The sequence below is a fragment of the Zosterops lateralis genome (genome assembly GCF_965231275.1).
Source record: "Zosterops lateralis genome assembly, chromosome: 17".
NCBI lineage: Eukaryota > Metazoa > Chordata > Aves > Passeriformes > Zosteropidae > Zosterops > Zosterops lateralis.
The window spans coordinates 4,516,525-4,532,569 of NC_139777.1; the positions used below are offsets into that span (position 1 = coordinate 4,516,525).

The 16,045-nt window shown below is 48.1% G+C and overlaps 1 protein-coding gene across 2 annotated transcripts; it reads left to right on the forward strand.

The window, feature by feature from the left end:
- Positions 1–14: 14 nt before the first annotated feature.
- On the forward strand, positions 15–12,203 carry ANKRD13A (ankyrin repeat domain 13A; the record flags this gene model as incomplete). Of its 2 annotated transcripts, none has more annotated exons than XM_083874198.1 (16): positions 15–287; positions 602–709; positions 2,838–2,970; positions 3,094–3,218; positions 3,664–3,709; positions 4,323–4,466; positions 4,863–5,058; positions 5,640–5,706; positions 5,851–5,932; positions 6,600–6,658; positions 7,255–7,391; positions 7,669–7,826; positions 8,220–8,324; positions 8,526–8,677; positions 8,886–8,950; positions 9,718–12,203. In XM_083874198.1, 16 exons carry the CDS (start codon positions 15–17, stop codon positions 9,914–9,916), a joined length of 2,049 nt encoding a protein of 682 aa, XP_083730324.1. In that variant the 3' UTR covers positions 9,917–12,203. The 2 variants fall into 2 exon arrangements, with proteins under 2 accessions (XP_083730324.1, XP_083730325.1); XM_083874199.1 differs by having other exon boundaries at positions 177–287; positions 557–709; positions 9,718–12,163.
- Positions 12,204–16,045: the final 3,842 nt, after the last annotated feature.

Consider the following 16,045-nt stretch of genomic DNA (forward strand, 5'->3'; position numbering starts at 1 on the left):
TGCCCTCACCCGCCATGGCGGGCGGGCGAGCGAAACCAAGGCCGGGCGAAGGCGGGGTGAGCGCTGAGCGCTCCCCCCTCGCGGAAGGCAATGGGACAGCTGCGGACGGGACGTTCCATCTTGTCCGCCCGCAGAGGGGGAGGAGGGAGCAGCTTCCGTTTTCCCTGCGGTTGTCCGTGGTGGCGGAGTGCAGGGGACCGCGAAGAATCCCCCTGCTCCGGCCGCGCTGTGGTTCGTCCCAGCCGTCCCTGGAGGAACAGGGAAGAGGGACGGGGACGGCTGAGGGGGTGAGAGAGGGGAGACCCCCGGGAGCGGGGCTGAGGGGGCACCGGGAGGATTCCCTCGGGAGCGGGGGGCTGCGAGGGGCACCAGGAGCAGGGGAGACCCCGCGGTGGGGTTTTGCAGGGGGCTCCCCTTGGAGAGGGGTGAAGGGTTCACAGGGGGTCGTGGCCCGGGCTCGCACACACACACACACACACACACACCTGGGTCAGGTGGGTGCCAGGAGAGACGAGAAGCTGAAGGGCTCAGGGCTTGAGTAACTCGGGATCTCCAGCATCCAGAGAGGGAAGAGTGAGGGGCTGTGGCTGCCCCTCCCCAGGTGTGTGCCGGGATGAGCTCCCCAGGCGAGGCCAGCAGCGCCTTCCCCCTGCACGTCCTGGTCTGGAATAACGACTACAGGCGGCTGGACGAGGAGCTGCAGGACCAGGTAACGGGGGGCCTGGGCCCTGAGGGGGATGCTGGGGTGCCTGCTGGCCCCGAAAGAGCTTGTGCCACAGCGCGGGGCTTGGTGGTCCTCGCTCGCTGCTGTACCAGGGAGAAACACCCTGGTGGTACCGCCAGGAGCGTTCGCTGGGCTTGAGGGATCCCTGCGCTTCGTTACCTGTTTATTTGTGGTGTGGGGGTGATGTAAGGAGGTGTAGGAATATACTTTTTAGCGTTAGATGCTAAACGCTGGCTTCCCATCTGTAAAGCTTTGCTCTGAGCATTCCAGAGCAGCTCTTTAGAGGAGTTAGGAGTCGCTCAAGGGGAGCAGTTGTGATGGACATTAATTTATTTCTTAGAGCAATAAATAGCCTTTATCTTAATGGGAAGTCAATGCCCAGCAAAGGTGGCTGCTGCTGCTGGGCATCAAACCAGCCCCCACCCTGCTGAGCACTATCAGTTCTCATAGATTTGTTGCTGCCCAAGATTGGAGGCAGAGTTTTTATATATTGGTTGGAATGTTTTCAGTATCTCTGGTAAAAATAAAAATGGATCATTGTTCCGTGCTGGAGAGTAGAAAACACAAAGCTGTCCCCTCTCTGGGACATGATGACGTAAGGAAACAGCCTGAAAGCTGCAGCAGAGCTCCAGCAGCAAAAATCCTTCTGGCTGAGCTGCTGTGGAAAAGCCCTGACAGGGGCTGGAGTGAGGTACAGTTAATAAGCAGAGCTGATTAATTAATTATGCCTGACACCACAAGTACCTGAGCCCAAGACCAGCTGTGCCACCTCCTGACTGTCACCTGCAGCTCTAACAGTGCACCTGACTTACTAATTCCTGCTCAGAGCGTGTTCCTGCCCTGGTTTGGGAGAATCTTTGGAATGCAGTCACTTTTTATCTAATTTATATCACCTTATTGCATTAACAAAACCTTTAACCTCACTGGCACGTTGCTCCTGTGTGTTTATTTCTGACACCTGTGAGAGTTTGTGGTTAAACAGGGATCACTCAGCAGCTCCCACCTGTGGGATGCTGCTTCCTCCCTCCATTCCCTTTGGAAACCAGCACCGTGTGAAGATGGACTGTGTCTCTTACTTCCTTTACCTCCTTTTAAACACTTTTTTTTTCTTTTTAAGTATTCCAAAGATATCTTTCCTTCTGTTGCTTTGGGATGAGCTTCCTGCTGCCAGAGGGATTGTGAAGGGATTGAAGCCAGTTCCCAGCTGCAGCTGGAGTGGCAAATGGGGTTGGGCATGTGGGGACCAGGGAATAGCAACAAAGACAGTGGGAAGGGACCCTTGGAGCCCTTTACCTGTTGTAGCTGCAGGAGATGGGGGAACAAATTAATTAATATTCCACCCAGAAGTGAAAATGCTTTCAAGCAAAGCTTTCCCACCCTGTGTGAGATATTCTGACTTGAAGCTGTCGGATAACGCTGTTAACGTGCATAATAACCTTCCTTTCTCATTCTGCTATTGACTTTCCCCTTTTCCTTTAGTTATAGATGCTCTTCTGTTTCAAATCTCTAAGCTAATAGTGAAAAATGTGTAAGGTATGAGTATGTTGTGCTTGCATGTTTTGGATATTTGTGCCTGTGTAGTTTTATTTTTTTTTATTTTAGTGACGCGTAGAGAATGCCCTCACTCCTCATTGTGCCGTGTGTGCTTTGTGAAACACCATCTGCTTCTGTCCTTTCCAAAAGTGCTGTCCAAAATCCGTGTTGTGTGCCCTGTTGCCTTTTTTTTTTCCCCTTTTCCCCCATTTTGTTGTACAGTTTGAGCCCTCTGTGGGGTCTCAGGCTCTCGGCTGTCCGTGGGGTGATGAACACAGATGAGAACTCTCATCTCTTCCTGAGCCTTCTGGGAGGAGACACAGGGGAAATAATGACAGAAAAAGAAAGGAGAGGCATCAACAAGAACTCCTCCCTTACAGTTTTTTGTGTCGCTCCATAGGCCCCATTCTGCTTCTCCTTTTATTCCTGTGGGGAAGCAAGACAGCCCCACAAAAGGGCAGCGCAGTAGAGTTTGGGAGCAGATCCATGGGAATGGCAGGGAATACTGACTCCTGGATTACCCCTCTGTTTGTGCAAGCTCTGATGAGTTGCTTTATTTCTCTCTCTTGGACACTGACAGGATGTTGACCAGCGGGATCCACGGGGCCGGACCTTGCTGCACTTGGCTGTTTCCTTGGGTTACATCGAATCTGCCAAGGTCCTCCTGCAGCACAAGGCGGATGTGACCAAGGAGAACGCGCAGGGATGGACGGGTAAGGACAGCCTGGGCAGCAACCTGGGCTGGGATTCTTTGAGCAGCAGGTGTTCTTTGTTTTTAATGTGGAGTTTTGGTCAGCAAGCAAAGTGACACAAGGATGTGGCTGTGTTTCTTTCAGTTTTGCACGAGGCTGTCAGCACAGGGGATCCAGAGATGGTCCAGCTGATCCTGCAGCACCGGGACTACCAGCAGACCTCCATGACCCTCGGAGGAGTTCCTGAGTTACTGCAGAAAATTAATGAGGTAATGATTTGTTGGAGTGTCAACTCTCACTCCAGACTGAAATCACTGCTTGAATTCTCATTCAAGTGGTTCAGTTAAGTGAACTACTGCAGTCTGCTGGGTAATTGTGTTTTGTTCCAACTTGCATATTCCATAGTGCTGAGAGACATGTTTTCCTTGACTTTTTTTAAATCCTTTGTCATGTACTCCAACACTGGAGGCTGAATCTTGAAGTCATTATTGCCCCTCCAGTTAAACAAGGAAGAACAGCTCCCCAGAAAGCAGCAGGGGCAGGGCAGTGCCTTTGCTTGCTACTTTCAATTTCAGTTTTAGCATTTGCTTATTATTTCTCCAGTTCTGCTCTCCTTTTTTTTTTTTTTTCCTTTATCTGAAATGTCCACAGGAAATGCTGCACTGAATGTCAAACTATTTCACGAGGTATTCATCAGGTGTTTTCCTTCTGCAGACTCCCGACTTTTATGTGGAAATGAAATGGGAGTTCACTAGCTGGGGTAAGAATCCTGCTCCTTGTTTCTAATTCCAAGCTGTAAAAATGAGTTACAAATATCCCACAACACATGCAGGGAAATATTCACTCCCCGGAATCCTCCTCTCCTCCATCTAAAATGACCTCTTGTGCTTTTGTTGCACAATTATTCTTTGTTTCCTCTTTTTTTGGTTGGTTGGTTTTTGGTAGTGGAGAATTTAGCTGTTGTTGCAATTGCTGAAGACTTTTCTTGGGGTTTTTTTGCCCGTCCCTGGCCACCCACAACTGAAGTGATTGTGTGTCATCTGTGGAGGCACTGGCTGTTTGGGAAGTACCTGCTCTTCCCTGAAAGGAATCAACACTAGGCCTCATAGCTGACTGAATATTTCAAATATCAAACTAACAGACTATCAGGCATGGGGTTTATGCGATTTCACACCTTTCAGCCTGAACTAATATCTTCTTCCTTTCCATATTCATCTTTAAATTAGGCTACTTTTGCCCTAAGCTGGTTGTTCTTTAAGCTAAAGAGGATCAGTATCTCACCTCCTCTGGAATGACATTCCCAGGAGTGAGCAATCCCTGTGCTTGAGTTCATTCTCACTGTCTTGCACATTTTCCCTTTCCATTTCTCCCAGTGCCCCTGGTTTCCAGGGTGTGCCCGAGCGACGTGTGCCGCATCTGGAAGAGCCGGGCCAAGCTGCGCGTTGACATCACCTTACTGGGTTTTGAGAACATGAGCTGGGAGAGGGGCAGGAGGACTGTCATCTTCAAGGGGGAAGGTAAAGAGTTCACCTGTCTGCACCACTGATTCCCAAATGCTGTATGAGAACAGTGAGAAATCCTGATTTTACACAAAAAAGGCCTCTGGTGTTTTAGGAAGGTTTTATGCTTACATCTATGTGTCTCCTAGAGATACTGTTTTATGATGGCTTGACTTCTTTGCTTTGAGTAAATCTAAAGTAAAATTTCTGGGCTAAAATTTCTCTATTTTTCTGTTTCCCTCCTCCTTTTCTGCTGCCCTACATATAAAAAATAATTTTAGTTCCATCTCCAAGTTTGATCCCAGCTGAAACCGGGAAAGACCTGGGTTTGATACACGATACACCCCCAGCTTTTTACCCTGGAACATTTGCTGAGTTTTCTTAACTTGAAACATTGCCTTTTTTTTCCACCAGACACTGGTGGCTGGGCAGAGCTCATCGAGATCAACCACGATGAGAAGTTTGTCACGACAGAGAGGTTTGAGATCTCCCAGCACATGAAGCGTTTGACGCTGGGGTCGATGACGCCCAAGAGGAAAGACGTGGAGAGACGCCTCACGACTCCAATCATCAGCACGTGCCTTGATACCAAAAACATTGCTTTTGAAAGGTGAGACTGAGAGTTTCTCTTAGCAAATAAACGTTTTGATGTTATGGTTGGAAAAAGCTTTAATGACAAACTCGCAACAGCTTTGGTAATTAAAACTTTCAGGGCTGGGTTTGGAATTACTTTAAGCTTCACAAATCGCTAGATAAAGAAATATGGGTTGGTCAAATTGCCACTATTGCTTGGCAAAAAGTTCCCAGTGGAAAGAAATCATTGGCAGAAAACTTCCAGTTTATCATATTAGCAGGATAGAATCATTAAGGTTGGAAAAGGCCTCTAAGATTGAGACAGTTGCTCACTGCAAATTTCCATTTCAACCAAATCCACATGCTGGAATTGATGGACAAGAACTCAGATTTGGTTACAAATAAGTGAACTCTCACAGGAATGCTTTAAGTAAATGTGCACAGTGTGTCTTTTAACAGACACACGTTTTTTTTTCTTCATGACTCCACCTATTTATCCAGGTATCTGGGATTAATAATCTGTCAAATGTGGTTTAAAATGAGGTTTAGAAAAACCAGCTGGGGGGGTTGTGTGGAAATGCAGCTGTGTAGACACTTGTGGTGTTCCCTTTTTGTCAGAACCACATCTGGATTCTGGGTATGGAGGACAGAAAAATCAGAAGGTGTCAATGGTTACGAAGCCAAGGTAAAGCCTGTTCTTAAAATCTCTTGGTAATGCCTGTCTGGTGTTGAGGTTGGTTCAGTTAGTGTTGTGTACATGATGATTTACTGGGAAACTATTTTTTAACCTGTGATGCTGCTTGGTTTTTGTCCCTGTATTTTTTGTAAGGTCTACATGGCAAACAACGTGAACGTGATCACACGGATCAGAACGGAACATTTAACAGAAGAGGAGAAGAGGAGATATAAAGGTATCTTCCCCATGGGAAAATTTGGAATAAACGGAAGCCTTTGGCTCTCTGATGCTTCCTCTGTGTCTGAAGAAGTGGGCACACAAACAAGGAAATTCTCTTCTTGCTGACTTTGCCCTGCTTTTCTTTGACATGTTCTATGTCTGAGGCAGCTCATTATTTTACTCTTAACCTACAAATGAACCTGGTTTTATCCCAGCTGTATTTAGAGGAAAGAAAACCCCTTCAAACCTATTGAAAGTTTACTGACAGTTTTAAAAGGCTGCACTTTTCTGCTCTGGAATGTATTCCTGCCCTTACTTCGCTTTAGCCATGGATACAAGATTCACAGAGGCTTTCTTTGCTTGGAATTTTTGTTGTGGTCTACTAATTTCTTCTGGTATTTGAATTAAAGGGTAACTTTGTATGGAAATTCTCCTACCCTGGGGCCACTGAGGCACTGGGACTCATAAAGGTGTCTGTTAATCATAGAAATCACTGAAAAGCTTTGCTCAGTTCTATGTGTTGTACCTGCTTTATACCATCAGCTGTATGTCCTGGGCTTGCCTGGTAAAGCTCAAAGGAAATCTGAACAACTTCCTTTGGGTTGGAAGCCTGGCCTGAGTGCCAATTTTTACTGCTAATTAATACTAATGGCTGCTTTTGTTTTCCCTCCTGTTACCTGTAGCTGACAGGAACCCTCTGGAATCATTCCTGGGGACAGTGGAGCATGAATGTGGTGCTCAGGTGAGTGTCTATGCCAGTAGGAATCCCTGGTGTGTGGAGTCACCTCTTGTTTCCTTAGTTTGGCAGCAGTTTTGATTATGAGGTTTTTGTTTCTCCTGAGGATGTTTTTGTTTGGTTGGAAATAGGTGAACTTTAAGATCCTTTCCAACCCAAACCATTCCATGATTCCACATGGCTTTATAAGCTCCCTTGCTTCTAAACTGCAAAAGAACAGTGGATAATGGATTTCCTGGCTCTCTGTCAGGATGGCATTCCACATTTACAGGGATTTAGAGATTTTGGCTTCAACTTCTCCATCAAAGTTTTTACTTCAATAAAGGATTTGGAGCCTGGACATGGTGTGGCTCTTGTGTGTATTTCTGGTTGGTTTCCAGCTTTAAAGTATCTAAGTAGATTTTTCCTGTCTCTAAAAATCTTGGAGATTTCTGACCACAGTAAAACCAGTCTAATAACAGCTGGTGTTTATGGCTGTGTGTCACTGTGTCTGAAATAGGGAAGGAGATACTTCACAAAGGGTAAATGAAAAGTTCCTTGTGGTAGCCACTGTCTGTTCAGTACTTTTTAGGTTGTTTTTTTTTTTCTCGCCTTCCTTCTAGAGTACGTCCAGGACAACAGAGTATGCTGCAATCAACAATCCCACTGATATTACACTGGAGGAATACTTCAACCCAGAATTTGATTTGAATGGCAGAGACATAGGGAGACCAAAGGAAGTCACTGTTAGAACACAGAAGTGAGAAATACCACTTTAACTATTTCTAGTTTGTCCCTGGAAACCATTTTTACAAATATCCAGTGTGGTTTTCCCCCCAGTTTTCACAATTAATCAGAAGAGAGATCTTGAACTATTAAGCTATAATCTATTTTTAATTCCACTGAGTCAAAGCCAATATTTGGGCTGGTGCTGTAACTTGTTAGCAACCTCCTGTCACTGCCCAACTGCCTGTTTTGCTTTGCATCTGTTCCTAAAATGTGAATTTAGGATGTTTTTATCCTCCTTTGTCTTTAAGATTTAAAGCAACCTTGTGGATGAGTGAAGAGTTCCCCTTGTCTCTTATGGAACAAGTCACTCCAATCATTGACCTGATGGCCAGAACCAGTGCTCATTTTGCCAGACTTAGGGATTTCATCACTCTGGAATTTCCACCAGGATTTCCTGTCAAAATCGGTAATATTTAGCAATTTTTATTGTAACATCTTGTCCATTTTTTTTCCTTTGATTTTGCAATATATTATTTACAAAAAAACACATTGGCTTTTTACTCATCTCACTCTACCTGAACATTGTTTTGTACATCTGGAGTCAATCCAGAAACATAATTTTAAAGACAATGTAATTTCTGTGAGCCCCTTTCCTCTTAGCTTCAGTGCCTTAAATTTGGCAAATCTTAGAGACAGATTGAGAATAACTAAAGCCACCTTCTTGGTGAAATGAGTTCCTCTGTGCTTTCTCTTTATAGGAAGCTGTTGTGGAATATATCCCATAATCATGTCGGGGTTTGATGTGGGTGTGGAAGTGAATAGAGGTTCTCATTTTGACAGAAGTCTTGTGCTCTTACAGAAGTTCCCCTGTTTCACGTGCTGAATGCCCGAATTACTTTTGAAAATGTCAACGGCTGCAGGACAGCTGAGGGAGCCTCTCCTGGAGGTGCACAGGGTGATGCAGGTAAGGGAAAGTCCAGAGATCCCACCTTTTTACATCCCTGTCCCTGGAATGCACAGAGGAGAGAGAGAAGCTGAACTGCAGGGAATGGAACAGGGGGAGCTGCAATGTGCTGTTGCCAAAACATTCATCAGAATCTTTCAAGTTACAACTTGTTACAAACAGGGCACAGTGTATTTTTTTAACTTTATTTGCCTTCTGTAGGTGCTAATTTCGAGGTGGACCAGTCGGTGTTTGAGATCCCCAAATCCTACAACATCCAGGATGATGGCAGGAACATCCATGTGCAGGATGAGGATAATGAGATCATGCAGTTTGCCATCCAGCAGAGCTTGTTGGAGACTGGTGCAAATAAAGTGAGTGCTGGGGTCTGTGCTGTGGCAGCTTGGGCAAGGATTGTGCAGCAAAAGCTGAAAGAAACCAGTGTAGGATCAGTTTTTCTAAGACTTTTTAGAAGATAAAAATAATGGATTTCAAAGAAGAAATAAAGGTGGGTTGCTTTCAGTGAGTTACTCTGCAGATCTGATAACTGCTGTGGAATTGTCTCTTTTTCCCCATCTCTAGGAATTGGGGCTGCATTCCAATGGAGAAGTTGCATATTCCTCAGACCTCAATATGCAGTATCAGAGGTAAGTACCTTTTTACACATCAAACCATGTAGTGACAGAGCAAAAATACCCCCAGCAGCAGCATGAAGCAATTTGGCTTTTTTTTTTTTTTTTTTGTATATGTGTAGCAAATGCACAAAACTCAAGGTTTCTTCTTGTGCTTCTTCCAACTTTTCCAAGAAACAAGAACTCCAAACTGGGCCTCCCTGGGTTATGTTGTGTAGTTCTTTCCAGGTGTTGGGCTGGTCTGTGCACACAACAGATTCTTTACCCAGTGTACAAACCCAGTCCTTCTCTTCTGCTCTTAAAACTCTGAATTTGATCCCTCTGCATTGAAAGTTTGGTTATTAGAGGCTGCACACTTCAAGGCAGCTCTTTCTTTTCAAAATCCTTATGTAATCTTTAAAAACATAGATTTAATGGACACTTAAAAGTGGGCTCTGGTGTCTGTGGAGTCTTTCTGCAGTTAAGTGCAAAGAAACCAAGAACTGAATCTTCTAGGTTCTTCTGTACGTGGGAAATCCTTTAAACCAGGTGAGGATGCTTTTAGAGGCCCATTGAAAATATAACTGTTGGTATCTATGAAAGATTCAAAGGAATCCAGGTTTGACATTGGGAATTTTACAGGTGTTGGAACAGCTTGTTCTCATATCCTCAAACTGTTCTCTCCCCTCTGGGAGAGATTTTCATGTTTGTGAGTCTAAAGCAGTTGCCAGGAAGGATCATTGCAACGAATATGAGACAGGCTCTGTCTCTTTTTACTTCTCAAAGTTGTTCTTTTCCATCAGGGCACTGCAGGAGAGCTTTCTGACAAGAACAGGGAACTCCCACAGCAGCAGCTCCAGTGAAACCTCCAGCTTTGAGAGAGACTTGCAGCTTGCCATGGAGTTGTCTGTGAGGGAGCAGGAGGAACAGGAGAAGCAGCGTAAGGAAAAGGAAGATGCAGAGCTTCAGCAAGTTCTACAGCTCTCTCTTGTGGAAAAATAGCTCCTAAGTGACCTCCTGAAGCAGGGATGACCAAATCTGTGTAAAACTGGAGGTTTTCAGAGCTGTCAGTCTGAAGACCATTCCTGGATTGATTAAGGAAACATTTCACCTGCCTTCTAAGTTGGCATCAGCTGCAAAAAACCTGATTTATTTTTGTTTGGGGGAGTTCTAGATCCCAGGACTCCACATTTGGATATCCCCAACCATGCAGTCTTAGCTTTGAAGGAAATGTTTTTATCTAAACTTTATTTATTGAAAAGCAGATGGAAATTTTGCTTTGCATCAGGATGTAGGATTGCAGTAAAGCTTGAAAGCCTGATTTATGGGGAGTTCAGGAGGGAAACTTCATTACTTACCAAAGAAATACTCATCTGCTTCATTATTTCTCAGTAATTCAAAACCATTGCCTGTTTTTCCAGCTGTTTCATGGGAGAGCATCTCCCTGCCTATACACACACACACACGGTAGTTTTTTATGCTGACAGATGTTTTCTGTTAGTTTTGTTTAGATGTGGTTATCTCTCCTCTAGTTACTGAGATTTTTTGGCTTAAGAGGGATAATTTTACACTTGAACAGCTCATCCAAGCTCCAGATTAAACTAGTGCTTTCTGAAAAAAGGACAAAACAAGTAGCCAGTAAAATTTTAGATGCTGAAATGGGACCATCTGTCCAATACAGCAGCAATTTCTGCAGTGATTCCAAACCAGCTCGTTCCCCTGGTCAGAGGGCAGCAAGAAATTAAGGGATAGACACAGGTGCTTCTTTGGGATCTCTTGGTGTGCATGGCTGAGTGTGGGTGCTAAATGAAGCCAGGAAAAGAATTCAGGTGAGATTTTTTTTGTGTGTCCTTATTGGAAGAGAGATTTTAATTCTGCAAGGGAAACGTGCGTTGCTTTTTACAACCCCAGCTCTTGTCCTTCATGTGAATACATCTATTTTTTTACCTGAATATTTTTATTGATTTTAAACCAAGCCACTAGACCTACACTCATCAGACTGGTCTTGTAACGATTCCTAGGTCTGTTTTAACCAGCTTTCCTCAGGTTTTTGGCCGACACAGGATCTTTGTAGCTCTTTTATCTGCACTTCTCTCGGTGTTTACAGTACTCACACTGTGACTCTCAAGTGCACTCCACAGGTACACGATGAACAGCCACAGGAAAGCCTTACAGTTGTTAAATGTGAGCAATATCCCTCTGCTCTGGCTGGCAGGGCTGGAGGAACCTTTGGTACAGCTGCTCTGAGCTTGCTCCTAACACTGCTCCTGTTCCTCAGGCTAAACTGGGTGGTTCTGGGTGACCAACTATTAATTAACCAATATAAAATCACTATAAAATGGACTTGATCATAACCAGTGGGGCATTTGGTAACTTGGAACCCTATTTTAAACTAATAATCCGTTGTTTTACATAGGAAATTATTACAATTCCTTCAGTGAACACAAGGACTGGCCTCTCCACACTGGTGGTGTTCCCTGGGACAACTTGTATCCCTAAAAAACAGCTTCCTGGTGCTGCAGGAATGGGGACTGTCCTGCACAGGGACAGTGGGCTGGGTTAGAATTTATTTCTTTCTTTGCAAAGGGGATTCCTGTAACTGTCACAGCTGGGAGAAGGGAACAGGCCTCGTGTTGAGCTCCTGACAGGGTGGGAGGTAGGAGATGGAGCTGTGGGCATTCCTCCAGAGGGAATAAAGAGTGCTGTTGCCTTTACAAACCCATCTGCCTGGCATTGCCTGTCTTCTGCTAAGCATTTCAAAGGTTACAAGAGGGGTAAAAATAGCATTTTTCAAGCTGACTTGTTCTGGTTTTATATTTAAACTAAAGAACATTGAGCACTTTCAGCTGAAGTTTTGTTACGCTCCTGCTTCTTAGTCTGGGACTGTAAAATAAATTGGATTTGCTTTTGCATTTTTTTTTTTCTTTCTTTGACATTTGTATAATTCCAGCTAAAACTAGAAGGCCCTGCTTCCCTCAGCCAGGTGCTGCTTCTCTTAAAGCCTGACTTAACCCTTTCAGTGTAAGATGGACATGCTCAGTGTGCTGGAGGAAAAACCAAAGGTACTGCACATTACACCACACACAGTTACCTTTTCTAACACTGTATTTGGAGTCTTTTTACTAACTATCTTTTTGTACATTAAAGTGACATTATCATCTATTAAATTCTCCAAGGTGCTTCTGGCTTAGTGTGAATCAGACACATAATCCCCAGAACCACTTTTTGGATATTTTCAGCCACATTTTGGGTCTCTCTGTTTTGAAAAGGGGGAATCAGTACAACACAGACATTAAGACAGTGAAAGGCAGGAAACCCTATTAATTTCTCTCTGCACCTTCTTGTAAGAGAGGAGCAGAGAGTTCTATTATATTTAATATTAAGACCAATACTTAATTGTTGTGTAACAATAAAGTCTCTCTCTCTCTGAGGCAGCTTGAGGCTGATGCAGGAAAGAGAAACTCAGAGTAACAAACACCTGTAGCTTCTTTAAAACTATAACCAGCTTTAAAATTTCTTTAAGTTGATGCTGTTAGTTCCTGAAAGCAAGACAATGTGCTTTTTTTGTGCTCTTGACCCCATTTCAAGGCTTTTTACAGCAGCAATCCATGATTTTCTTTATTTGGAAACCCTTCTTACACTGCTTTGGCTGAGTTTTGATTCATAGCTGAGCTGCTGGAAACTGCACAACCGTTGTAGGACGCGCTTCCATTGTGCTGTTAAAAGGCTCCTTGCTGACAAACATCCATGGAAACGTTCCCCCAGCACTGCCATCCTGTTCCCTGGCTTCCCCCAGCAATGCATTCCCACTAAAAACAAGGTAGAAACCATGAGAGGACCAAAGGTGGGAATCAGGAGAGCCTCACCCCTTTGTGGAGCTCCAGCCCAAGTTCATAACAAACAGCACAGCCGTGAATAAATAAGAGCCTGGATTGTTTACTGAGCATTTTATTTGTACAAAGAGGCATAGCAGGGAGTGAGGAATGAGAGCAAACAGGAATTCTGCTCCAGGGAATGCAGAGCTGGGGCTGGGAGCTTCACCATCCACCCCCATGAGCAGCGCAGGCTGCAGGCCAGGCTTCACAGCGATGAAGGACCGAGAAAAATCAGCAACACAGGAGAATCAGTGAGCAAAAGGAGGAGCAGAAAGCAATAGAACAGTGCTGCCTTGCTGCCTCACTCTTGGATTAACAGCTCCATCTGTTCGAGGCCAGGCTCACTGTCATTTCACAAAACAGAAAGGAAAATCTCTGTTCAATTCCAGCACTTGGTGTCCTTCAAACAGAATGGAAAACACCTCAGATGCAGCACGAGGGCTTGAGAACAGGTCAACAACAATTGTTCTGGGAGTTACATTTTAAAACTCTAAATAAATTACTAAGCAAAACACCCCTATGTTAAATATCAAAGTAATAATTAGTAAAATCCAGTTAGTACTTACAGCAGTGCAAAACAAAATAGCAGCAATTGTATGGGAAGTGGGATTCAGTGTAAACACTTGTTACTGAAACTGCATAAAATGGGTCTGGCTGGAGCTCAAACACTTCCAGAGCATCTGCCTGGCTTGCACACCTTTGGAGGCTCCTGTTTCCAGGAGGACAGTGACCAGCACATGCTGGCATCCCTCACCTGCACCGCAGTTCCCAACAGGTTCAGCAGGGCTGCTTTGATGGGGCTTTTTAGTCAGGAGTTAAAGCAAATAACGTTGGGAATGAGAAGCCTGGCCTGGGAAAACTACACCAGGATTGGGTCATGCATCAGTGTTTCTGCTCAGAGGGAAGAACACACCACTGCTGGGTGGGTCACTGAGCTTTTACCTTTGGAATATTTTTGAACGGGACCTTAAAGCTCATCCTGTTCTACCCCCTGCCCTGGCACAGACACCCCCCACTCCCCCAGGCTGCTCCAAGCCCCATCCAACCAGCAGCACTCAGCGTTCAAACCAGGGCCTGAATTAACCAGGCAGCAAAAAGCAGCCGTGGTGTGACTGAGCACGTGGAGCTGCTCCTCAGACAATGTCCCTGCTCTTGTGACAACGCAGTGCCCGCACGCCCCAGGGATGCTCTCCAGCACTCGGTGTCGGGTCAGCCTCCCCAAAACGCTGGGATTTGGGAAGCAGGCGCCTTGCTCCAGCCCCAGCCAGACGGGTTTGCTGCTCACACGGCCCCGGGAGCTCCAGGAGTCTGTTTGCTGAGGGAGGAGGTGATTTCCAGACCCTTGTTGGAAGCCACATCACGATGGAGCCGTGTGATACAGAGAAGGGTGAAAAGCCACACTCGCATCCTCAGGGCATCCCCAGCAGACGATGGAGCGGCGGGAGGACGGCGGGAACAGCAGGGGAGAACCAGGAGGGACCGCAGGGAGAACCTGGAGGGTCCAGAGCAGTGCTGGGATGTTGTGTACAGGACGGGAGAACCGGCAGGGCTGAAGCGGTGCAGGGATGGCGAACTCCGGGTGGAAGAACCAGGCGGATCGCAGCATCCTCTGGGGTCCCGGTGCGCTACCGGCGGCGGACGGGCCGGTACACGCAGATGGCCATGAGGATGATGGTGAGCAGCAGAGCGCTGAGGATGCTGCCCAGCAGCACTGCGGCGGGAACAGAAACAACAGCAATTAAACACTCCCTGACCAACTCCCGAGCCCCCGGCCGGGTCGTGGCGGGGCTGTACCCGCTCCTCACCCAGGTTTTGGTGCTGCAGCACAGCGTAGGGCCGGCTGCGCTCCGCCGGGCCCGGGGACAGCGGGGACAGCGCCCAGCCCCGCGCCGCCGCCAGCCCCATCGCGCCGCGACACGCCACCGTCCCCTCTGTCCCCTCCTGTCCCCTCCGCTCCCCGGGCTTTGTGTGCGCCGGGCCCGGCCCTGCCCCTTCCTGCCGCCCGCCCCGCCCCGGGACCGGCCTTCCGGGGGAGCAGGGACACGGAGCGGGACCGGGGGTGGCACCGGGAGCGGCACCGGGAATAGCACCGGGAATAGCACCGGGAATAGCACCGGGAGCGGCCGCGCCCCCGCCCTGCGCATTCCTCCACGCCCTGGGCATCTTCTCCATCCCCCAGTCCCGGGGTGTCCCCCCAAGCCCTGTGTCCCCCCAGCCCTGTGTGTCCCCCCAGGCCCTGTGTCCCCCCAAGCCCTGTGTCCCCCCAATCCCTGTGTCTCCCCAAGCCCTGTGTCCCCCCAAGCCCTGTGTCCCCCCAAGCCGTGTGTCCCCCAAGCCCTGTGTGTTCCCCCAAGCCCTGTGTCTCCCCAAGCCCTGTGTCCCCCCAAGCCCTGTGTCCCCCCAAGCCCTGTGTTCCCCCCAGCCCTGTGTCCCCCCAGCCCTGTGTCCCCCCAGCCCTGTGTCCCCCCCAGCCCTGTGTCCCCCCAAGCCCTGTGTCCCCCCCAGCCCTGTGTCCCCCCAAGCCCTGTGTCCCCCCAAGCCCTGTGTCCCCCCAGGCCCTGTGTCCCCCCAGCCTTGTGTGTTCCCCAAGCCCTGTGTGTCCCCCCAGGCCCTGTGTCCCCCCAAGCCCTGTGTCCCCCAAGCCCTGTGTCCCCCCAAGCCCTGTGTGTCCCCCCAAGCCCTGTGTCCCCCCAAGCCCTGTGTCCCCCCAGCCCTGTGTCCCCCCAGCCCTGTGTTCCCCCCCAGCCCTGTGTCCCCCCAGCCCTGTGTCCCCCCAAGCCCTGTGTTCCCCCAGCCCTGTGTGTCCCCCCAAGCCCTGTGTCCCCCCAAGCCCTGTGTGTCCCCCCAGCCCTGTGTCCCCCCAGCCCTGTGTCCCCCCAGCCCTGTGTGTCCCCGCAAGCCCTGTGTCCCCCCAGCCCTGTGTCCCCCCAGCCCTGTGTCCCCCCAAGCCCTGTGTCCCCCCAGCCCTGTGTGTCCCCCCAAGCCCTGTGTGTCCCCCCAGCCCTGTGTGTCCCCCCAAGCCCTGTGTGTCCCCCCAGCCCTGTGTCCCCCCAGGCCCTGTGTCCCCCCAGCCCTGTGTCCCCCCAGCCCTGTGTGTCCCCCCAGCCCTGTGTCCCCCCAAGCCCTGTGTGTTCCCCAAGCTGTCACCAATGTGGTGCTTTCAGGTGTTTTATGGCCCCGAGCACCCCGGAGCGGTGATGCTGCACTGGATTGGAAAACCAAGGCAGGCGGCTGATGGACACCGGCCCAGGGATGC